General features: G+C 45.7%; 1 protein-coding gene across 1 annotated transcript in view; it reads right to left on the reverse strand.

Moving 5' to 3' along the window:
- Positions 1-228: 228 nt before the first annotated feature.
- Positions 229-25,318, reverse strand: part of PRA1.A1 (prenylated RAB acceptor 1.A1) — a 46,260-nt gene continuing 21,170 nt past the window's right edge. Inside the window, exons 4-7 of the mRNA XM_086525733.1 lie at positions 938-1,024; positions 735-823; positions 589-660; positions 229-474 (exon numbers count right to left, since the gene is read on the reverse strand). Coding sequence (XP_086381859.1) covers positions 371-474; positions 589-660; positions 735-823; positions 938-1,024 — 352 coding nt within the window. The 3' untranslated portion in view covers positions 229-370. The remainder of the gene's footprint in view (positions 475-588; positions 661-734; positions 824-937; positions 1,025-25,318) is intronic.

Raw genomic sequence — 25,318 nt, forward strand, 5'->3', positions numbered from 1 at the left:
CACCTAGCAAAGCAAACTCATAAAACAGCTATGAAGAAAGCCAAACATAAGAATTGATAAGAGTAAAGCTACTGGAAAAAAAAAATCCTCAATGCAATAATTGTAGCTCATGTAGAAAAAGGATTTTTTACTATTTGATTATCCTGGAGTTTGAGAACTTAAGAATTATGATACAGTATCTCGGGTTTCCAATTGTAAGACTTTGTAGCAGCAGGACTAAGCTCGTCCTGCTAAAGAACAATTTACACAGGAGCCCTTTCCAAAGAGCCTGAGCCTTCCTCATTGACGTGAAATCACATCCAAGTCGTTTACTGTCTTTCCATGAATCCAGCCAGCCAGAGATAAAACCTAACACTATCTGCCATTGATCTTAAAACTCACCATATGTGCGCCACACTGCACGGAACTCTTCTCGAAATGTATTCAGCCTGGCTTTCAAATTCGGTGTCCGAAGACTTGAATGCAAAATTATACCTGCTTGTGAAATACCGTAGTTGATTAGGACAAGCAAGAAAATGCATTGTGCAAGGGTTTAACATACAGGAATAATAGTTAAGAATAGGCTATAGCAAAGAGTGTCCCGCTTACATGCCAACGCGATTGCCAGTGCTCCGAATACAGTTAAGAAAGCAGACGTCGCGAACCACATGAGGCACGTAACTGCATAGCTACAAAGGTTAAGATTCTAATGCGATTGAGCAAGAGCTTTGGCAAAGAACAGAGACCATATTCACCTGCAGCCATGACAAAAACAACTAGTTTTCGACTTTGCCCACATATGTAAACAGCTCTTTTAGCTGCAGGGCGACCTCGAATCACTGGCCTGCACAGAAGTTCTATTACGAAATTGAAGAGGTATTTGCAATGAGTGTACCAAGGAAAAAGCCTTGGTCAATTCTGAACAACAAACAACGTGAATGTTTACAAACATACATACATCATAGGCGGTCTCATCTTTGCAGCAAGTTGTGGTGATATACGCCTCACTGCCTTCGTTATTTTATGACTGACACTCAAGGCAAAGCTGCACAGCCAACAAATTGACTTGGTAAATGCTCAATGGAAAGTCTATACTACAAAATAGCAAGCCAATAAAGCGGCAAATATGCAACCTGTGCAGTAAATTGACAAGTCTTGCAAAACATAATAAATAATTTTGGTGTTCGCAATGAAGCTCTCCCAGCTGCTGCCCCTCACTTGTAGAGGCACTCCTCACTCACATCACCCTTCATTTTTCAAGAGACAAAGTTCTATTAAACTAAACATCTCAAGGGCAAAACCTCAATACAAGGCCGATCACGACAGAGGTGTGATTCAAAAATTATCCATAAATATACAATAAGTGACCAGGAATATTTATGGTTTTCAACCAAATTCTCTCAGATCTCTTAATATATATGTCCTTTTGTGATCCAAGAGGGGGGAAATGTGTCATGCGGGCAGCAAGAGGAAGATCTCTGTCTAGACTTAACACGTGACACATCCAACATGTGTCCGTGGACAAGCTACAGCATGACCAGGGTTCAGTTCAGTCAAGTCAGTCTAGAATAGGAAGTGAATTGGCACTTTTGTAAGTCTACTCGCAGACCGTGCATGTCCAGACACTTAGAATAGATGCATATCCTCTGGTTGCACACAGCATGATCATTAGATTTCCAGTCAGAACTCATCAGGAGCAGTTTTACAGTGCGCAGACCTATTTTCCCTATATTTGACATTTTTCACTTATTATTTTTAAGTGACTTTTGTTGGAAACTAGGTAGCCTCGTCACTATATGGCACGGCTCCGGGTCAAAGGGGATCTAGGGCCCAAATTTGGGGGGCAAGGCGGCTTTAATCTCCGCGGTCGGATCACACAGTGAACTAGGGGTGAACTGAGGGTGAACTAGGGGCGGGTAAGCTAGGGGTGGGTGAACTGGGGGTGAACTAGGGGCACCTAAACTAGGATATGATCGTGTGCCATGCCAACATGGACAGTGACGCGCGCTAGCGTGGTGGTAGGGCATTCGTGTGGCAATCGAGACGTCCCAGGTTCGACCCACACCCCGCCAGGCGGGTGAACTAGGAGTGAACTCGGGGCGCCATTTTTGCCCCGAGTTCACCCCCAGTTCACTACGTGATCCAACGGCCGAGATTAAAGCCGCCTCGCGCCGCCAAATTTGGGCCTTAGATCCCCCCCGGATAGAGCCGTGCCATATAGTGACGAGGACTAGGTAAGGCAATTTTGCTAAGTTTGTATAAGTAAAAACCTAGCGCTAGCACTTCCTGGCAAAAGAGGCAGCAGGAGCACCTTGCTCAACAGGAAACTTCTCAACAAGACCAATCCCCGGGACAACTCTGGCGTTTTCTCTCAACAGAAGGCCTAGCGTTTTTGCACCAGATCAACCAGCGTTTTTGCACTTGCAGATTCCCAGCAACAGTAGACAGCAGATCAGCCCTAGCGTTAGCAAATTTCCCACAGCAGACAGTTTTCAGCCCTAGCGTTTTTGGTTTGCAGATCAACCTCAGCGCTTTTGCAGATCTTCGCAACAAAATCAGCCCATAGACCAGCGTTTTCAGTTTTCAGCAGTCAGACATCAGAGAAGAAGTCCCAAACCTCGTAGATCTCACCTTCCCGCAGCAGATCCTCGCCGCACGGTCAGATCCCGGGAAGTTTGCAGTTTCAGCCCGGAAAACGCAGATTTCAGCATCTGCGTTTTCAGCGCGTAGTCGTTGCATCGTCGTCATCGACATCGTCACCGACATAGAGTCAAAATTCAGCAGATAAAGATTTGCAGATTTCAGCCCTAACTTCTAAGCATTTTCAGATTTCAACCCGTCTCGTCGTCGACATCGTCGGCAAGTCCAAGCATTGTAGAGATTTGTGCAATCAATAGTAGACCACTCTCGCCATAGAGAGTGGGGCCTTCGGAGGAAGGTTTTGACAACATTCTAAAGTCGTATTCTTCTCTCTCTATCTCTCAGTCTCAGCACCTTCATTCACAATGTTCATCACTTTGTTTGTGTCCATTGCACTCTCTCATTAAAGGAACGAAAGTTTCTCCCTTCAGTAAGTAAAAGGAACCCTTGAGCACAGTTTGGGGCACTCATCTTGAGCAAAGTTCAACATTCACTTCCGTTGCACCTAACATTGTTATCAGAGCTTTGGCAATGTTTTGTATCACTCAAGGAAAGAACCACAAGAACCACAAAAAAAGAATTGCTTGTTGCGGTCGCACGTAACCCAAGTCCGCTTGGGCGTGTCAATTCCTAATCGTGTTTTTGAAGAGTGACAGGAAACCCAAGAAAAAAGGGCTTGTCCAGTCTCCCCTTGTGCCTCTTTCACTCATTGAGAGCAAACCGTGCGCCTAGCGGCCGGCCAATCGACGTGAGGTGGGGAAAAAACGACCTTGGTGTGAGCGCAAGGCCGCCAAGGGGTGCACCCGCGGAAAAGAGCAGAACTCACGTGAAGAGAAGATCCTTCTCTAACACAGATTGCAAACTAAAGCAGAACCTCAAGAACTTCAAGACCCGCAAGAACCTCAAGAACTCAAGAACTCAAGAACCCCAAGAACCAAGACCCGCAAGAACCCAAGTTCCTCGTGAACTTAAGAACCCAAGACCACAAGAACCCACAAGAATCCAAGACTTCAGTGGATGGTCATCACTCAAAGCGGAATGGATACTTCGCTTGGAAGTGATGAGCATGAGAGAGGCGAAGAAGAATTTTCCCCATCAGGAGGTTTTTCCGACCCTCCCCCTTCCCCATCTACGCCAAGGATTGCACCACATCCTATGGAGGAGTCGGAGCAATTGTTTATGGAAAGGAAGTTAGAATGCGAAGAAAGAAAAGCAGAAAGAAAGGCCTACGAAGAAAGAAGGGCAGCCATAGATCGTGAATACGAAGAAAGAATGGCAGCCATAGAGTGAGCAGGAGCGCGAGAACAAAGACAGAGAAGCAGAATTTGATCGCGAGAACAAAGCAACAAGCAAAATTGATCGCGAGAACAAAGCAAGAAAAGAAAAGAGCGACCAACTCATGAAAGAGTTCTTGCAACTTTGTTCTATGGTGCAGGCGCAGTTTGCACAGAATCGGGAAAAGGAGACTCTCTCAATCTCTTCTCCTCCCAAGCATGAAACACAGGAATTGCATGCCAATGACAAGCATGATGATTTGCATGATGATCAAGATGTGATTTCTCATGAGCATGATGATTTGCATGATCAAGATGTGATTACTCACAAGCATGATGATTTGCATAAAGATGATGTGATTGTTCACAAGGATGATGTATTAGTTGATACTTTCTCTAGTGAAGCTAACCTCATTGCAGATTGTTACCATATACGTGTGGTAGTGATGTGTGTGAACACACTAGGACCGCCGGGGCATTTTTTCCCTCTTTAGGAGGTTTTTTCCCCCGTGCATTATATATACGCCCATCACTCTAGGGCTATCAATCTTTCCATTGCACACTAAGTAACAGACTCTCTATCGTGTGCCTTGAGCTTCCTTCGTCTTCTCCAAGCTGTGTGTGTTTCTCTGCAACCCTAATTCCAACAATTGGTATCAGAGCAGGTCACGTCCTCCCGGGCTTAGTCGCCAGCTGCTCCAGCACACACCTGCTCACTTTCTCCGATTTCAGTGAGCTTTGGCGAGCGTTCGCAGGTCGACAAATATTTTGGGAAAGCTCAAAGAGCTTGGTCTGCTCAGAATTTTGATTTGGGCTCATTTCGGCCTCCGTTTCCACTACGGGCAGTACTGCACAGGCTATTTCGTCATTTTGTGCAGATTTTCTGTCAGTGCCGTTTTCTGCATAACAGGTGCCTTATAGTCTTCTACGGTTTGTGCTATATAGCACAAGTTGTTCCTGCTCTATTTCTCCTATTTTCGGGCAGTTTTCACATCAGGTGCAGCATTTACCATGGCTGACAACAACAACACAGATGTGTTCAAGATGTTTGCTGCTGAGGACAGGTTGGATGGGGACAACTACCCTATGTGGGCTTATATGATGCAACATGTTCTTGTGTCAAAAGGTGTCTGGAACATTGTGCAGGGCATTGATGTACGTCCTGGTTCTGAAGATGTAGGCGATATTGAGGATGTTGCAGGTCTTGCTGCAAGGATTGCAGCTGTTAGAGTTGTTTTGCCTACGGCAGAACAAGCTCGTTGGGATGTTAAGGATGCGCAGGCTCATGCATTGATTGCGTTGTCTGTGAAGCGCACCATTATTCCTCACATCCGTTCAGCAAAATCTGCAAAACAGGCTTGGGATATTCTAGCAGGTCTTTATGCAAGCCGCAATGAGGCTAAAATTGCTTTGCTGCGTAAAGAGCTAGAGTCGAAGATTATGCATGAGGAAGATGATATGGACACTTTCCTTGCTAGTGTCAAGGATATCAATGAGCAGCTTATTTCTGCAGGTGAAGTCATTTCGGACAGTTCCCTTGTGCAGACTGTTCTTGATGCCTTACCAGATTCCTACCAGACTTTTGCTAGTACTTGGAGACTGATGACCCAAGGAAATCCTGAAGTTGTCAAGTTTGATGCATTATGCACATTGCTGTTGCAAGAGTCACTTTCTAGAAAAAACAGGACTAGGCACCGTGCAGTTGAACAGGCTTTTATTGCTTCTCAAAGAAAGGGTGGTAACAATAATGCAGCCACTTCTTATGGTTCTGCTGCGAGTGGCAAAAATTTTGTTCCTAATGCTTCTACTGGCAGCACTTCGTCTGGCAATTCTGGTGATAAGGGCAAAAAGAAGATGCGTTGCCATTATTGTAAAGCCAATGATCACTTGATCAAGTCGTGTCCTAAGTTGAAGGCCAAAGAGGCTAAGAAGAAAGAGGGTGGTTCCACTGCAAATGCTGGTTCCACTACAAATGCAGCCATTGTTGAGTCTTCTGTGAAAGGAGATTGTGATGCTGATGTTGATGCAGAATGGGCTTTTAGCGCAGAGTGCACTTACAATCCTGCTGTCCATGATGCATGCTTGTCAGTTGCTGCAGATTCACATGTGTGGTATTTCGACAGTGGTGCTACAAAGCACATTACCTCACATCGTGAATTGTTTACCTCTCTCGAGTCTCTCCCTCATGGGAATTCAATCACTTGTGCCAACAACGCCTCTTATCCAGTTCAGGGAGTTGGAAAGATTGTGCTCATTGCTGCTAATGGCAGTTCCTTCACACTTGTTGATGCACTTTATGTACCTGGGATCAAGAAGAATCTCTTGTCTGTATCCGCACTTGCTAGACTTGGACTTGTAGTCAAATTTGTGGATGACAGATGTACAGTTCATGATCTCAGTTTTGGTGATGAAATTGTTGCATCTGGGCTTTTGTGTCGTGGGCTGTATAAGCTCACTTTGTATGACAAGTGTGGACAAAATTTTGCAAATGCTGTTGCAGATTCAAGGGCTATTTCAGATGCAAAACTTTGGCATGCACGTTTTGGTCATCTGAATTTTGCCAGTTTGCTGCGTTTGCAGAAATCTGATATGGTTGCTTCTTTGCCGCCTCTTGAAGCACTTGTCAAACATGTTTGTGAAGGCTGTATTCTGGGTAAAATACAGCGTTCTAAGTTTCCAAAGGATGGTTCAGTTAGGGCCACATGCAAGTTGCAGCTTGTGCATAGTGATGTTTGTGGGCCCATGCAAATTCCGTCCTTGGGCAATTACCTGTACTTCGTGACTTTCATTGATGATTACTCCAGGCATGCATGGGTATTTCCGCTTAAAGCGAAGTCCGAAGTTTTTATGTGCTTCAAACAATTTTTGGCTATGGCTGAAAATGTCTCAAAATGTACTATGGGCACCCTCCGTTCCGATCGAGGGGGGGAGTATATGTCTCATGAATTTAATGCATTTCTGGCTAGTCGTGGGATAAAACACCAATGTACAGTGCCTTATACACCTCAGCAAAATGGTGTTGCTGAGAGGAAAAACAGGTCACTAACGGAAATGGCACGATGTATGGTCAAAAGTCAAGCTTTGCCGCATTCTTTTTGGCTTGAGGCCATCATGTGTGCCACTTATGTACTTAACAGGTGTCCTACGAAAGCTTTGCAGTCTATTACTCCATATGAAGCATGGCATGATAGAAAACCTTCTATTGAGCACATGCGTGTTTTTGGCTGTTTGGCATATGCTTTGGTGCCACAAGTGCAGCGCAGAAAATTGGATGATAAGGCTGTCAAATGTATTTTTGTTGGTTATAGTGCTGAAAGCAAAGGTTACAGGTTGTATCATCCGCAAACAAAACGTATTCTGGTTTCACGGGATGTAGTGTTTGTGGAAGACTCTGTTCAGCCCTTGCTGTCATGTACTAGAGACAGTAATGTAAGCTCACAGGACATTTATGACACTTTGTTGCCTCTTGTCAGTGGTGGAAATACGAATGTAAGTTCCAATGAGGCAAATGTACAGCCTATGGGGGTTTCTGAAAATGTTTTAGAACAGCCTATTACTGATGCAGATGTACATGATGTACTTGATGAGGAAAGGGCTGAAAATGAGCAGGCTAGAGGTATGCCAAAATGGCTGGTGCACACTTTGCGTAACAGTAAATTGGATGCACCTTTATCTAGTCGTACTCGTTCAGGCTCTCGCCATGCATCTTATGCATCAGATTGTTATGCTTTGGCTGTGACTAGTTTACATGATGTTGAGGAGCCTCTGTCTTTTGATGAAGCACAGAATTCAGAAAATTGGATTGCTGCCATGAAATCAGAATATGATGCACTTATAGAGAATGACACATGGACTTTATGTGATTTGCCTCCTGGCAAAAAGGCCATTGGTACGAAGTGGGTTTACAAGTTGAAACGCAAGCCGGATGGTGAGATCAATCGCCATAAGGCTCGACTTGTTGCAAAGGGTTATGCACAACAAAAAGGCATAGATTATGAAGAGACTTTTGCTCCCACTTGTCGTATGACTACTGTGCGTTTTCTATGTGCATTGGCAGCTCATTTTGGTTGGGATGTACATCAATCAGACATTGTTACTGCTTTCTTGAATGGTGACATATTTGAGGAAGTTTATGTAACGCAGCCTCGCGGTTTTGTCATAAAAGGACAAGAGGACAAAGTGTGCAAATGTAAGAAGGCTTTGTATGGGTTGAAGCAATCTCCTCGTGCTTCGTATGAGAAAGCTGACACTCATTTGGTTAAACAAGGCTTTCGTAACAGTCCAACAGAAAGCACATTGTATGTAAAGCGTGAGGATGATGTATTTCTCATTGTGGTTCTTTATGTTGATGATTTGCTGATCACTGGACCAAATGAGAGACATATTGCTGAATTTAAGGCTGATTTGAATGCTACTTTCAAGATGAAAGATTTGGGGCTGTTGCATCATTACTTGGGTATACAGTTTAAGCAGTGTGATGGTGGTATTGCCTTGTGTCAGAAAAGTTACATAGAGACATTGCTATGTAAGTTTGGACTTGAGGATTGCAAACCTATTGCCACTCCCATGGAAACAGGTTTGAAGTTGAGTCTACATGATGCTGGCGATCCTGCTGATGTCACTCTTTACCAAACTGCTGTTGGCTGCCTCATTTATGTATGCAACACGAGGCCAGATATTCAGTTTGCAGTCTCGCAGGTCAGCAGATTTATGCATAGCCCAGGGTCTAAGCATTGGCAGGCTGTCAAGAGGATTTTCCGCTACCTTAGTGGCACTTTACATCTTGGCTTGTTTTATCCCAAGGGGGGATCATTGCCGCCAGACTTACATGCTTTTTCGGACTCAGATTGGGCTGGTTGTTTTGACACGCGAGTGTCCACAAGTGGTTTCTGTTTCATGCTTGGCAGTTCATGTATATCATGGTTGAGCAAGAAGCAACCTACTGTGGCCACTTCGAGTTGTGAGGCTGAGTACAGGGCAGTCTTCACAGCTACAGTTGAGTGTGTATGGCTCAGACGCCTTATGGCTGATTTGGGTGTTGGACAGGACACTGCCAACACTATCTACACTGACAGTCAGAGCGCATTGGCAGTTGCGAGGAACCCAGTTTTTCATGCTCGCACAAAGCACATTGAGGTGCATTACCACTATGTCAGGGAGAGGCTCTCAGCAGGAGAGATCAACTTGGCTTATGTGCCAACACAGGACAACCTTGCAGATCTTTTCACAAAGGCATTGTCTCGTGAGAAGCTTGAAGCTTTCCGCAAAGCTTTGGGCTTACTCCCCTTTGTGGACTGATCCTGTCCTCAGGGCATGGCACTTCCCTTTACTCATGTGCCAGCTCTCGTTCACCGCATCACTCCAGGGGGGATTTGTTACCATATACGTGTGGTAGTGATGTGTGTGAACACACTAGGACCGCCGGGGCATTTTTTCCCTCTTTAGGAGGTTTTTTCCCCCGTGCATTATATATACGCCCATCACTCTAGGGCTATCAATCTTTCCATTGCACACTAAGTAACACACTCTCTATCGTGTGCCTTGAGCTTCCTTCGTCTTCTCCAAGCTGTGTGTGTTTCTCTGCAACCCTAATTCCAACACAGATTCGATCAGTCATGAAGAACCGATCTTGGCTCTCGAATCGAGGTCCACAGAACCCCCACAGGAAGGTTTGATCAAACACGAAGAACCGATCTTGGCTCTCGAGCCTAGGTTCAAAGAATCCCCACAGGAAGTATTATGTGTTCGAATGATTAGTCAGCACGCATTGTTCGAGTTTTTCATTCGCGACGTTTTCTTGTATTTTAGTCAGCGTCTTTATGTGATCCCTTTTCCTAGGCATGACATATTGTACGTTGAGCAAGATTCACTCATGAATGAGCACGGATGTATGCGGATTGTTCATGGAAACCAGAAATGTTTTCATTCAAGATAGTCACATTCCATGTCTCTTCCTTGGCATGACACAGTCGTAGAAAGAGCACAAGAAGGATTGAGCATCAAGCATAGGCATTTCCATTTGTTTTGCCACAAGTTGATTGATTTACATCAGAAAGTCAAGATTCGACCCCATTGTTTGCATGTGTTTGATGAACGGTTTGGTACTCCGTCTCGATGTTCATCTACATTGCATGCACAGTCTTTAAAGATGACAAGAGCTTTTCTAGTCACTTTACATGGAATGGGTATGTTCATGTTTTTGTGTTGGAAGTGGTTTCAGGAATTTTCAGCCTCGGAGATTCTTGAAGAAGGTAGACGCATGAGTCATGACTATAGACGAAGTTGAAGCAATGAAGGAGCCACAGATGACTTTGTGTCGCTTTCGGCACGGCCCAAAGAAGAAGACTTTGCAGACCTTTATGAAGTTCAAGTATCGCATGACCCACACATCAGAGTGGGCCGGCAAAGAGTCCTTTCCAGGATTCCAGATGTTGTTGGCGATCTCCCTCGATGCCATACAATTTGGTACCACTACCTCACTTTGAAAAGGAGGGGATGCCACGTGACACATCCAACCCTATGTGTCCATGGACAAGCTACAGCATGACCAGGGTTCAGTTCAGTCAAGTCAGTCTAGAATAGGAAGTGATCTGGCACTTTTGTGAGTCTACTCGCAGATTGTGCATGTCCAGACACTTTAGATGCATATCCTCTGGTTGCACACAGCATGATCATCAGATTTCCAGTCAGAACTCATCAGGAGCCTTTTTACAGTGCATAGACCTAATTTCCTTATTTTCGACATTTTTCACTTATTATTTTTAAGTGACTTTTGTTGGAGACTAGGTAGGGCAATCTTGCTAAGTTTGTATAAGTAGAAACCTAGCGCGAGCACTTTCTGGCATAAGAGGCAACAGGAGCACCTTGCTCAACAGGCAACTTCTCAACAAGACCAACCCCCACGACAACTCGGGCGTTTTCTCTCAACAGAAGGCCTAGCGTTTTTGCACTAGATCAGCCAACGTTTTTGCACTTGCAGATTCCCGGCGACAATAGACAGCAAATCAGCCCTAGCGTTAGCAGATTTCCCACAGCGCACAGTTTTCAGCCCTAGCGTTTCTGGTCTGCAGATCAACCTCAGTGTTTTTGCAGATCTTCGCGACAGAATCAGCCCATAGACCATCATTTTCAGTTTTCAGCAATCAGACATCGCAGAAGAAGTCCCAAACCTCGCAGATCTCACCTTCCCGCAACAGATCCTCGCCGCACGGTCAGATCCCGCTAAGTTTGCAGTTTCGGCCCGGAAAACGCAGATTTCAGCATCTGCGTTTTCAGCGCGTCGTCGTTGCATCGTCGCCGATCGACATCGTCACCGACATAGAGTCAAAATTCAGGAGATAAAGATTTGTAGATTTCAGCCCTTAGCATTTTCAGATTTCAGCCCGTCTCGTCGTCGTCCTCATCGTCGTCGACATCGTCGGCAAGTCCAAGCATTGTAGAGATTTGTGCAATCAATAGTAGACCGCTCTTACCATAGAGAGTGGGGCCTTTGGAGGAAGGTTTTGACAACATTCTGGTGTCGTATTCTTCTCTCTCTATCTCTCAGTCTCAGCACCTTCATTCACAGTGTTCATCACTTTGTTTGTGTCCATTGCACTCTCTCATTAAAGGAACGGAAGGCTCTCCCTTCCGTAAGTAAAAGGAACCCTTGAGCACAGTTCGGAGCACTCATCTTGAGCAAAGTTCAACATTCACTTCCGCTGCACCTTACAAGACTACATAAAGATACAAAAGAATCCCCAAGAACCCTAATGAGTTCAAGGTTGCATTGCAAACTTGTATTTATCATTCTCACTATACTGTGCAACCTTGTATTTATCATTCTTAGCTTACTGTACAAAGAATACGCGTACTGAGTTCCCCCCCTCCTCATCATCCTCCCCCCCGCCTCCTGCTCCCGCCGCCTCTTCCCCCGCCCCTCTTCTCCTTCTCCCCCCCCCCCCCCCCCCCCCCTCCCGCTTCAGTTCCACAATCGACCCAGGGGGTAGGGCCTTCTCTAGCTGCTAGGAGATCCCTTGGCAGCGCCTTTGCCACGAGTCGCTTGGCGAGAGGGACAGCCTTTCTTGCGGCCCCCTCTACAGGTACAGACCTCTCCCCTTGCAGCTATCCCTCGTGGTCTGACGAGCATTGACATCCGGCGCCGATGGGACTTCTTTGACTACGACTTTACTCGTTTTCTCGGCGACCCCTCAGCAGACCATGAGGCAGCCTGCTTCAAGGTCCATGTTCTGTTCCTTGCAGCTAGGGGGACAGAGGCGTTGGACTCGGCAGTTGGCTTCTCCTTTCCCCTTTGCCGCAGGGACCAGACTGAGTGGACTCTCGACTCAGTGTTGGAATGGTTGCACACACAGGTCCTAGAGTTCTCTCACCACATGGGAGAACTAGGAGTTACAGACATGCTTCAGACTTTGTGGTCATAGGCCATGTTTGCGGTGACACCTCCAAATACAACGAGATGTAGACACATTGTGGTTTACTTCTTTGCCAATACACAGTGCTTGCCATGCTATGTATACATTCATGAGGACTCCTAGACAGAGGAGGTTGCTTTACGTACGGTTCGCTCTGCTTGGGCTTGGGCGAGGCAATCGTTGCAGTCACGCCTATCTAGAGGACGCTCGGATGCGGATTACTCCCCATCCAAGCCAGCCTCGAAGATAGCCCGTCTAGCTGCTGCGGCAACATCTGTTCTCTCTCGCTCCCCATGAGGATGGTCTCATGGAACGTGCAGGGACTAGGTGGGCCCCAGTTTCAGTGTCAACGGGGCCGACTGCATCAAGAGCTTCAACGCTGCCTTGTGGGAGGAGAGATTGATCTCCTTATGCTTCAGGAGCACCATCTGTGTGAGAGCCGCATTAGACGTTGTGGTCAGCTCTTGCGTGGACGATATGATACTTTTTGGTCAGTTGCTTTTGGACCTGGAGGCATCCAGGGTGGGGTATGTATGACTATTGCGGACTCTTTGCAGCAGGCCATTGTGGACAGAGGGATTATTGTGCCAAGCAGGGCTCAGTGGATTACTATGCAGGTTCAGGGTTGCCTAGTGGGCTTCCTAAACATCTATGCGCCCAATGTGGCGAGTGCTCGAGCAGAGTTTTGGTCACAGATAGTTGAGTCTCTACCGCATAGGAGGGGACTCCAACGGTGCATAGGAGCGGACTTCAACATGTTGGAGGACCCTTCTGACAGGATTGGTGGTAGCCATGCTACGGTGCGTGGAGTTGAGCTGGCAGCTTGGGAGAGGTTTTGTACGACTCTGAGGGTCTCGGATGTTTGGCAGCACTCTAGTTTTGTGAGGCCCCCAAACAGCCTTGCCTTCTCTCGTTGGGACCGCAGAGTGGGAGGAGTGAATCTATCACGGATAGCTAGTGACCATTTCAGTGACTTGGGAGGGACAGTTGGCATTCTGGCAGGGACTTCCTTCTCGGACCATGCACCAGTGATCCTCACAGTGGCAGACAGGCAAAGGAGTGGGAGCACGATGCTTCGCATCCCAGAGAGGGTCTTATTGGACTCTGCACTCAAAGAGCGAGTAGCGGCTCTCTCCACAGAGAGCTTGGACAGGCAGGATCCTCCTGCTGACAGAGTGGCCTCAAGATTAGCTCAGATTAGCCGTTTCTTTCTCCAGGAGTCTTTGGCTCGCCGGGCTACAGCGAGAGAGGAGGAGCAACGCCTCAGACGGGGCATTGCTTCGTTACAGAGGATGCAAGAGCAACATCCGGACAGTCCTTGGTTGGAGGAGCAGCTACTACACCAGGCTCGACAGGAGCTTGTTAGAACAGAGAAGAGGCGACATGAGTTTGCTTTCCACCGACGGACATCTCAGTGGACCCAGGTGGGCGACAGAGTGACTGGTGCTTTCTTTGAGGCAGTGGGACCTCGGCACTCGCATGCCAAGGCCAATCAGTTGCGGAGGCCCGATGGGTCAGTTGCTTCTGAGCCCAAGGATATGCGTGCAATTGCTACTGACTTTTACCGTTACAGAGGATGCAAGAGCAACATCCAAACAGTCCTTGGTTGGAGGAGCAGCTACTACAGTAGGCTCGACAAGAGCTTGTTAGCACAGAGAAGAGGCGACATGAGTTTGCTTTCCACCGACGGACATCTCAGTGGACCCAGGTGGGCGACAGAGTGACTGGTGCTTTCTTTGAGGCAGTGGGACCTCGGCACTCGCATGCCAAGGCCAGTCAGTTGCGGAGGCCCGATGGGTCAGTTGCTTCTAAGCCCGAGGATATGCGTGCAATTGCTACTGACTTTTACCGTGAGTTACTGTCTGCAGAGCCCCAATCAAAGCGTCAGGATGCATGCAGGGAGCAGGTGTGGGCACAGATGCCTCGTCTTGTGACTGAGGAGATGCATCAGAGGCTTGAGCTGCCACTTCAGCTTGAGGAGCTGCACACGGCTCTTAGGGCCCTCCCCCGTGGTAGCTGTCCAGGTGAGGATGGGCTGACTCCCAGTTTTTTCTTGGAGTACTGAGACCTGCTTGGCCCAGATCTCTGTAGTGCTTTTCAATACATTTTGCACACAGGAGTGATGCATGACAACATAGTGAGGGCTTGATCTACCTCATTCCCAAGGAGGGTGGCTCCTTGGATGAGATTCGACAGTGGCGCCCCATCACCATCCTCAACTCAGCCTACAAAATTCTTGCCAAGGCTCTGAGTTTGAGGATTCAACCACTTCTAGAGAGCCTTATAGATGGGACTCAGACACGTTTTGTCAAGGAACGCAATATTGGTATAGCTAGATGAATCCAAGATAAGCCCAAATTCACCCTTAAAGGAAAGCGCGAGGTATAGACCCATGGTAGTCACACACAAGACAATATAACGTACTGGTTGTTACTTATATGTGTTCACCAGTACACATACATGCATATATGCATGCATGTATATTAGGTTGTAGAAATTTCGATGTGTATGTGCATGTGTGCGCATGTATATCACTGTGTATGCATGCATATTTCCTTGTATGCAACCATGCATAAGTAGACATGCACATCTATTTTCAATTATTATTTAAACTATTTTTCATACTGGTAATGATTATCCATAGCTTACAACGTTTTTTTATCATTTTTTTTACCATATTTATCGTATCTAGCCACCTTGAATGGGTTCAAAAGAAGCAAGTGGTATCTCTGCCGAAGAGATGGAGCCTCTAGAGGTGCACCCTATGGTAGATCCCCGCGTCTTTAAACATGTCTGACTAGAGGCCTCTCTATCTGCCTCGTTTCCTTGAATGCATTTTTGGGGCCCTTGAGGGCATAGGATACTCTTGCACACCGAGGACAACGCCAAGTGTGTGAGGCTTTAAACCTAGCTCCTTTGAGCTTTTTGAGAGACACTTGTGAATTCCCAATGCATCCAATACATTGATGCAATGTGAAATGTGCATGATACCTCCTCCTCAAAGAATGAGGCAAATGCAATTATGCATGTTGCTCAATGCAAAATTTGCACGTTGCCCATTCAACATTGCAATTTACATTCAATGCACATTGCATTAGATATGACCAATGAATTATGATCATCATGCATCTTCTCCAGCTCACAGAGGATGGATATGTCATCAGGCCGGCCTTTATGGACACTCATTTATCCCATGGGATACGATGTGCTATTGGTCGAATGCGCACATCATCGCATTAACTAGAGCTTAAGACTGGCAGATTTAGAAGAGTACTACCAGAGGTCAGGATTTGCAATTGCGTCATATAGAGCCAGAGACAGAGTTACATCACATATGTCATTGTCCGGTATACTATGAGATATTAGGCCGCTTTCACTATCCATTCAGAGAGGGCTTTGGACCACTAGCTGAGTCATGAGATATCAGCATCAGAGATGCCTCGGGTTGTTTTTACTAGAGTTGCGCACACACAGGGAGAGTCTCTTGAGGAGATTAGACAGTGGGAGACATTCATAGAGGGAAAATGTCACAAGACGAGCACCACGTGCCAATAGAAAAGAACAGACTGAACAGACTTTTAGCACTTCAATAACAACTGAAACTCAAAAAGAGAGAAGTGCACACCCGGCACGGAGTGGCAAAATTCCACCCTAAAGAGTATTGGCATCAACACAGTACAAGCCGGTACTCCACGCTTTGCACCTTCTCCCAAAAGAGTGCCAAAATGAGCCCTAGCCTCATATTTAAAGGCCCTTGGCCATTAAAAGCAGTTTACATGAAAAGCCTTCAAACTTAAAAGCAATTGGCCCAAAAGCAGATCCCCACAAGCTGCCAGCGCAAAAGCAGGATTCTGTACAGCTATGCCACTTCAACACTCATTGTAAAATCTGAAAATCCATACAAGCTATCGACGTGAATTTCGGGAATCCGTACAGCCGCCATGTCATCTTCTCCGGGCATGTGTGTGTGGGATTGCTTTATTTTAATGTCTTTATGTCACTTGGGCCCCGTCAGACAGGGTCCCATAAGTTGGAGGGAACTTCAACTTCTTCTACTTCTTAGAGTTTAGGCCCCTCGGCCGGAATCTGTAAGTTGGCTTAGGTCTTCAGTAGCTTGACACATCAGCAGTTTGTGACAGAGATCACTAATTTCTTTAGAGCAGAGACTCGGCAATCAGATGAGCGAGCTTCACATCAGACTTCAGAATCCACCTATACCAGAGTATATTGATTGACACAACCATTGAGCTTGGGAGAGCTAGACGCCCACATCTACGAGGGTCACCATGACATCAGTATGACTATTTATAGAGGAGGACATTGACGATGCTCTTCCATGACCGATGCAGTACATCCTCGAGCAGCGCGCGATGACGGGCAACCTTGGACACTGATCTTCATTTTAGCTTTTATTTTACTTTATTTTATTTTGTATCCAGACAATGTATTAGATTCACCAAGATTGTCTCAGTTTGTGTTAAATTTACACCACTCTGCTGCTTCACAGGTCAAGGGCATACATGTATGGCTAGTATGTCTCCGGGTTCGCCACCCTTTGCATATGCATTTAGACTGCATCACTGTCCGGCCGCCCACTTTCGTCCGAGTGCCCATATATATTTCCATATTTCATTTTCTTGTTGGGTCATGGGGTGCTTTGCTTTTGGACCAGAAGCTTTTGAGTTTTAAAGGCTTTTTACTGTAACTGCTTTTCAAACCAAGGGCCTTTAAATATGAGGCTAGGGCTCATTCTCTGGCATGCTTCCTGGCGAAGGTGCAGAGTCTCGAATACCGGCTTATACTGTGTTGATGCAATATAAAGAAATACCGAAAGGGGCGCCAAGGTTTAGGGCCAATACTCTCTTGGGGAAGAGGGGGGGGGGAGGGAATTCCGCCACTCCGTGTCGCGTGTGCTCTCTCTCTCTTTCAGTTTCAGTTGTCATTAAAGTGCTAAAAGTCTATCCAGTCTGTTCTTTTCTATTGGCGTGTGGTGCCTGTCGTGTGACAAAGATTCTTTGAGAAAAACTATGCGAGAGATTGTTTAGGTTCTTTTCTTGAGCAATTATATCGACCAGTGCCAACAAGCTCTGATACCAATGTTATGCGCAACAGAAGTGATTTATGGTGTGTGCTCAGGATTAGAGTTCAAAGCGTACTCCAAGTTCCTTTTAATGATTGAGAGACTTCTTTTTACTTTACGAGAGTTGTGCAATAGACTAGAGAGAGAAAGAGTGACACTGTGAGTGTGAATGTTGTGAGTGATAGAGAGAGAGAGAGGTGTCACATGACACATCCAACCCTATGTGTCCGTGGACAAGCTACTTCATAACAAGGGTTCCGTCAGTCCAATCAGTCTAGATTTAGAAGTGTTCTGGCACTTTTTGTGGGGGAGCAGGAGAGAGAGCCCACTTGCTACTCTATGCAATGAGAGTGAAGGAGGAGAGGAGATTGGCGCAGAAAGAAGCTCACACAGAGAAGAACGTGAGAGAGAGAGAGAGAGCTCGTTGAATTTTTGGGAAAAGCCACGCTATTGTTCTTTTGGGCTTCATATTTGAGTATATGAGTAAGTGACTAGGGGGCCATTCACACTTGGGCCCCCTCACTTATAAGTCTTTTTAACTTATAAGTTATAAGTACAAGGCACTTAGGCCTTTATTCCCTAACAACCTCCCACCTAAAGGCAATGTACCTTGGGAGATCAAAGAATCAGCTAACTATGATACAACAGCTGATCATGCACTTACTCATCCAACACCCATCATCTGACGGCAATATGCAGACCGCTCTGCTGGAAGACTCTTGGTCAAAAGATCTACAGGATTGTCATCTGTGTGCACCTTGACAAGTGTAATGCTCTTGTCATCAAGCACACTCCTCATAAAATGATACTTCACCTCTATGTGCTTTGTCTTGGCATGAAAAACAGGATTCCTTGCAAGCATAATAGCACTCTAACTATCACAGTGTAGCACAGGAACCGGTGACTTAATGCCAAGCTCTTCTACCAAACGCATGAGCCACAAAGCTTCTTTGCATGCCTCAGTGGCAGCCACATACTCAGCCTCAGTGGTAGACAAAGCAACACATTTTTGCAGTCTAGAAATCCAAGAAACTGCACCTCCTGTGAATGTAAACACATATCCAGAGGTAGACTTCCTGCAATCTGGATGTCCAGCAAAATCTGCATCTGTAAAGCCATGCACAGATGTCTCACTCTTCCCAAAACAAATGCACAAGTCTTTAGTGCCTTTCAAGTATCTCAAGATACACTTCACTGCTTCCCAATGCTTTTTGCCAGGATTGCTCATGTACCTGCTTACCACTCCCACCGCAAATGCAATGTCCGGACGTGTAGCAACCATAGCATACATCAAACTGCCAACGGCTGATGCATAAGGAACCTTGGCCATTTCAGCCCGCATATCATCTGTGTTTGGGCAGTCATGTGCAGTCAGTTTTACATATGGAGGCAGCGGAGTACCAAGTGCCTTTCCCCCATCCATATGAAAACGATGTAGCACCTTATTAACATAATCTCGTTGAGATAGATACAGACACCTGTTGAGTCTATCTCGAGAGATACGCATGTCCAAAATATGATTAGCATCACCAAGATCCTTCATGTCAAAGCGATTCTTTAAGCTTTGCTGTAATGCATCCAACTCCGTGACATTGTTACCAGCAATAAGCATGTCATCAACATACAAAATCAGCAATAGAAGAGATCCATCACTTGCCGTTTTGATATACAAACAGTGATCAGAATTACTTCTTTTGTATCCTTGAGACCTCATGAATGTATCAAACTTGTGATACCATGCACGGGGAGACTGTTTCAAACCATACAAGCTCTTCAAGAGTCTACATACTTTCTTCTCTTGCCCCTTTGACACAAAACCTTCTGGTTGCATCATATAGATCATCTCAAGCAAATCGCCATGCAAAAACGCTGTTTTGACATCCATTTGCTTTAACTCCATATCTTCAGAAGCAACCAGGCCTAAAACAAGACGTAATGTGGCAAGCTTTACAACAGGAGAAAAAATCTCATCAAAATCAACACCATGCTTTTGCTTGTACCCTTCAGCAACCAAACGTGCCTTGTACTTAGAAGAAGCATCAGATGTGACCTTGGTCTTGTAAACCCATTTACATGGCAGAGCCTTATGCCCTTTAGGCAAATCAACCAAGTCCCATGTATGGTTTTTCTCCAAAGACTGCATTTCCGAAACCATTGCTTTGAACCATTTCTTACTGTCTTCCCGTTGCATAGCCTCTTTATAGCAAGACGGCTCACCACAATCAGTAAGCATGACATAGTCCAAAGACGGTTCATATCTATCGGGGGGCCTTGTCACTCGAGTAGACCTACGCACCCAATGATCCATAACAGGTGGATTTTCAGCCTGTAAACCATCAAAAACAGCAAGCTGTTCAGCCGGTTGCATCGCAACAACGGGCGGTCTAGGAGCATCAACCTGTTCCCCTACCTATGGTGCATCAATGGCAACTTGTTGGGGCTGATTTTCAGCAGCTAATGGCTGATTTTCAGCACCATTTTCAGCATGTAAAGGCTGCTGAACATTGGGCCTTCTTGGCTGTCCATATGTAACATCTTCACGAAAAACAACCCGGCGCACTTCCTCGACCTTTGTGGGCTGTTTGTGCATGCAATTCTCATTGAAGATGACATCATTGCTGCGTATGATTTTCCGTAATGCGGGATCCCATAATCTATACCCCATTTCACCATCCTCACCATATCCTAGGAAAATGCATTTATGAGACTTTGGTTCTAGTTTGGTGCGCAGTTCACTCCGGATGTGAACATAGGCCTCACAACCAAACACTCTTAAATGTGCATATGAGGGTGGCTTGCCAGACCACACCTCCTCAGGCACCTTTCCACCCAAAGCCTTGCTAGGTGAGCGATTAATCAAGTGAATAGCTGTTTGCACAGCTTCTGCCCAAAAACCATGAGGTAATGCAGCATGTGACAGCATACTCCGAACTTTCTCTTGGATAGTCCGGTTCAACCTCTCTGCAACTCCATTCTGAGAGGGATTAAAAGGAGCCGTGAGCTCTCTTTTAATACCTTTAGTAGCACAAAAGTCAATAAATGCTTTTGATACATACTCCCCCCCATTGTTTGAGCGCAAAGACCTAAGCTTCTTGTCAGTTTGATTCTCAACAAACGCAAGAAACTTCTTGAAAGTATCCAAAACATCGCTTTTAGCACGTATTGGATACACCCACACCTTACGTGTAGCATCATCGATAAACGAGACAAAATATTTCTTTCCCCCTAAGGACAACTGTGGCATTTCACATACATCGGAATGCAATAAGTCTAACCTGTCAGACTTCAAAGAAAGAGACCTTTTGTGCGGTGTTTGACTGTGCTTACCATAAATACAGTGCTCACAATGAGAAAAATCAGCATACCTCAAACACGGCAAATAACCACAACGAGACAGAGTTTCCATTCCTCTTTTACTCATGTGTCCCAACCGGCCATGTCACAAAGAGACACTTGGCTGCTCGGTTACGGCGACAACATGGTCACGCACACTAGATACATGCAAAGGATACAAAGTGTCCGATTTACAACCCTTGGCTACAATCCGGATCCCTTTACAAATTTTCCACTTGCTATCACCAAAAGTGGTGTGATAGCCTGCATCATCTAGCTGTCCTGTACTAATCAAACTCTTCTTGAGTTGTGGCACATGACGCACTTTGTGCAAAACAAAAGTCATACCATCAGCAAAGGAAAACTGGACACTGCCAATACCTGCAATGTCACATGCATAGTTATCTCCCAAATAAACAGTGCCCTGCACCTCACCTGAGTACTGTGTAAACCAATCCCTATGAGGTGTTACATGAAAGGAGGCACCTGAATCAAGAATCCAAGTATGCATGTCCACATCAGAACCTATAGCAAGGGTATGTGCATCCACAGAAGAGGCATTGAGTACATCAGTGCTGCTGTCACTGTCACAACTACTAGCAACATTGATTTCCTCAATCAACACAGTGCTCTTCTTGGCATTTCCCTTGTCCTTTGCATCAGTTTCAGCACCCTTGTTCTTCTCTTTCTTCCACTCATAGCATTCCCGTTTATAATGCCCTTTCTTTCCACAATGATGACACACAACATCTTTCCTACGAGATTTGCTGCGTGCCCTGTCCTTACTGTCAGATTTCTCCCTCTGTTGAGACCTGCCTCTCAAGTGCAATGCATTAGAAGACCCACCTGTGGTGTTCTTCCTGTTCATCTCTTCCATCAAGAGAGAACTCTCTACATCTGCATACTTAAGTGACGCACTTGAGTTACTAAGAGCTGTCCGGAATACATCCCAACTCTCGGGCAATGTGCATAGCAGAAAAGTAGCTTTGAACTCCTCATCAATCGTGAATTTCAGCTCTGTCAGTTGGCTGAAAATAGAATTGAATTCATTGAGGTGCACTGACATGTGCGTGCCCTCCTTCATGCGGAGATCCATAAGCTTCTTAAGCCAATACACTTTACTGGCAGCACTCTGCTGTGCATACAACTCGTCTAAACGCTTCCACATGCCCCATGCTGTCTGCTCATTCTCTACATTGAAGAGTAAATTGTCAGACACCGAAAGCATGATCGTGGAGCGAGCCAACTCGTCCACTTCTTCCCATTCTTCAACCTCCATATCAACCGGTTTCACACCCTGTAACTTAATAGGTTTCGCCTGTTTCTTCTGCAACATCACATTATAACATTGCTTCTTCCATATAGCAAAGTTATGGGCACCTTCAAGCTTGCGAATGTGCAACAAATTGCCACTTTCACTGCTAGAAGCCATTCTGAGTGATTGCAAACACTGAAACCCTGTTTTGCCGACCCAAACACGCCCAAATGTGTGCAATCGGGCAAAAAACAGCTTGCTGTTACAGAAAAACAGCGAGCAAATTTCACGCGAAATCACCCCAAAACGGCGTACATTCACTGCCAAACCCTTACCAAAGGTTTCCACAAGGTATATATATCATTTGCTTGCTGAAATTCCCTGTTTTAGGGCAAAAATCAGACCTGTAAACACCTGTTTTGCTGAATTTTCAGAACCTCGTTGGTGGAAACACCTGTAAGATTGACCTGTGAGACTTGCCCTAATGAAATTGCATCAAATTGACCCCGAAATTGGTCAATTTCAGCAGAAATAGGCTGCTGTTCGCCAGTTTTTGAAACCCTAATTTTGGGGAAACTGTCACCGGAGGTCGATTCTACACGGTGAGAGGATCCCTTCGCGACAGAGTTGATCGAAAACGGTTGAATATCCTTCCCGCAGCGAGCAAAAACAGAATTCTGATCTGTGTTGCGAAGATGGCTCTCTTGGAAACCCTAAAGCTCTGATACCATGTGTGGGGGAGCAGGAGAGAGAGCCCACTTGCTACTCTATGCAATGAGAGTGAAGGAGGAGAGGAGATTGGCGCAGAAAGAAGCTCACGCAGAGAAGAACGTGAGAGAGAGAGAGAGCTCGTTGAATTTTTGGGAAAAGCCACGCTATTGTTCTTTTGGGCTTCATATTTGAGTATATGAGTAAGTGACTAGGGGGCCATTCACACTTGGGCCCCCTCACTTATAAGTCTTTTTAACTTATAAGTTATAAGTACAAGGCACTTAGGCCTTTATTCCCTAACACTTTTGTGAGTCTGTTCGTAGACCGTGCATGCCCAGGCACTTAGTGTAGATGCATATCCTCTGGTTGCACACAGTATGATCATAAGCATTCCCATCAGAACCCATCAGAATCCTTCAGGGGAATTTTCCAGTGCATTTAGCCTATTTTACCTATTTTTGACATTTTTCACTTATTATTTTTAAGTGACTTTTGTTGGAAAGTAGGTAGGGCAAATTGAGTAAGTTTGTATATAAGCAAACCTAGACTAGCACTATTTGGCAGAAGAGGCAACAGGAGCCAAGCTCAACAGGCAACTTCTCAACAAGAACTTGGTGGATTTCCTCCAAGCACAGAAGAACCATCCCCCTTCCACTAGCGTTTTTGGAAAGCATCACAGCCTGGCGTTTTTTGCATCAGCAGTCCTCGCCGCAGTCAAGCCTAAGCCTGGCGTTTTTGCATCATCATCATCGCCACAAGAACCCCATCAGATAGCATTTTTGCAAGAGCTTCCCTAGCGTTTTTGCAGAGCTCTTGCAAAAACGATTTCAGCAGTGATTTCAGCAGTGAGAAAACCATCAAGATCAGCCCCTAAAGAAGTAGCAAATTCAGCCCGGAAAGACCATCAGTTTTCAGCCTAAAGACACCTCAGTTTTCAGCCCTAAACCTGCAGATTTTCAGCGACAAAGACCCATAGAAAACAGCCCCCAAATCAGCGTTTTAAGACCTGCAGCAGATTTCAGCCCATAGCGTTTTTGGACAGCAGATAGAAAGATTGCAGATTTCAGCCCTTAGGTCGGTCTCGTCGTCATCGCCAACACAGCCTAGACTTGCATCAGTCTCATGCATTCCATTTGTACCAGATTGTGCAATCATAAGTAGACCACTCTCGCCGACGAGAGTGGGCCTTCGGAGGAGGGTTTTACAACGTCTCTGGTGTCATATTTCTCTTCTCTCTCTATCTCTCAGCACAGTGTCCATTCACTTTGTTCGTATCCATTACACTCTCTCATTAAGAACGGAAGGCTCTACCTTCCATAAGAACGAAAAGGAACCTTGAGCACAGTTTGGAGCACTCATCTTGAGCAAAGCGCAAACAATCATTCCGTTGCACCTAACAAGAAGAATGACACCAGATGGGGTCTCAAACCCCCTACCAAGGGCCCCCCTCTCTATCGCTAGAGAGGTATTTGATTTAGATTGCACAAATGCTGATACAATGCTACTATGCTCACGCGATCTTGCGGGCTAAAGGCTGGAATGCAAAAACGCTAGGGATTTTGACTGTGATCTGCAATGGCAACGAGGGTATGGACTGATCTGCTATCACCGACGACGGCATGGCTTGAAAACTGAAAAACATTGGCTGATCTGAGAGCTAAATCCGATCTTGGCTCTCAAGCCTAGGTCCAAAGAACCCTCACAGGAAGTATTATGTGTTCGCATGATTAGTACGCACGCATTGTACGAGTGTTTCATTCGTGATCGTTTCTTGTATTTTAGTCAGTGTCTTTATGTGATCCCTTTTACTAGGCATGACATATTGTACGCTGAGCATGTTTCACTCATGAATGAGCACGAATGTATGCGCATTGTTCATGAAAAGCTGAAAAGTATGCATTCAAGGACGTCACATTCCATGTCTCTTCCTTGCCACGACACAGTTGTAGAAAGAGCACATGAAAGTATGAACACCAAGCATGGGCATTTCCGTTGCGATTTGCCACAGTTGATTGCTCTAGATCATAAGAAAAAGATTCGATCTCATTGTTTGCGTGTGTGTGGTGAACGGTTTGGCACTCCGTCTCTTTGTTCATCTACATCGCATGCACAGTCTATTAGGACGACATGATTTTTTCCAATCACTTTACATGGAATAGGTATGCTCATGGTTTTGTGTTGGAAATGGTTTCAGAAATTTTCAACCATGGAGATTCTTGAAGAAGAAAGAAGCATGACTCTCGACAAAGTTGAAGCATTAAAGGAGCCACAGAAGACTTTGTGCCGCTTTCGGCGCGGCCCAAAGAAGCAAGCGTTGCAGACCTTTATGAAGTTCAAGTACCGCACGACCCACACGTCAGAGTGGCCCAGCGAAGAGTCCCTTCCAGGATTCCGGATGCTATTGGCAATCTCCCTCGACGCCATACAGTTCGGTACCAGTACCTCACTTTGAAAAGGAGGGGATGTCACGTGACACATCCAACCCTATGTGTCCGTGGACAAGCTACAGTATGACCACGGTTCAATTCAGTCAAGTCAGTCTAGGATAGGAAGTGACAAGGCACTTTTGTGAGTCTGTTCGCAGACCGTGCATGACCAATCACTTATATTAGATGCATATCCTCCGGTTGCACAC

This window comes from Adiantum capillus-veneris, chromosome 12, assembly GCF_014529385.1.
Source record: "Adiantum capillus-veneris isolate H3 chromosome 12, ASM1452938v2, whole genome shotgun sequence".
Lineage (NCBI taxonomy): Eukaryota > Viridiplantae > Streptophyta > Polypodiopsida > Polypodiales > Pteridaceae > Adiantum > Adiantum capillus-veneris.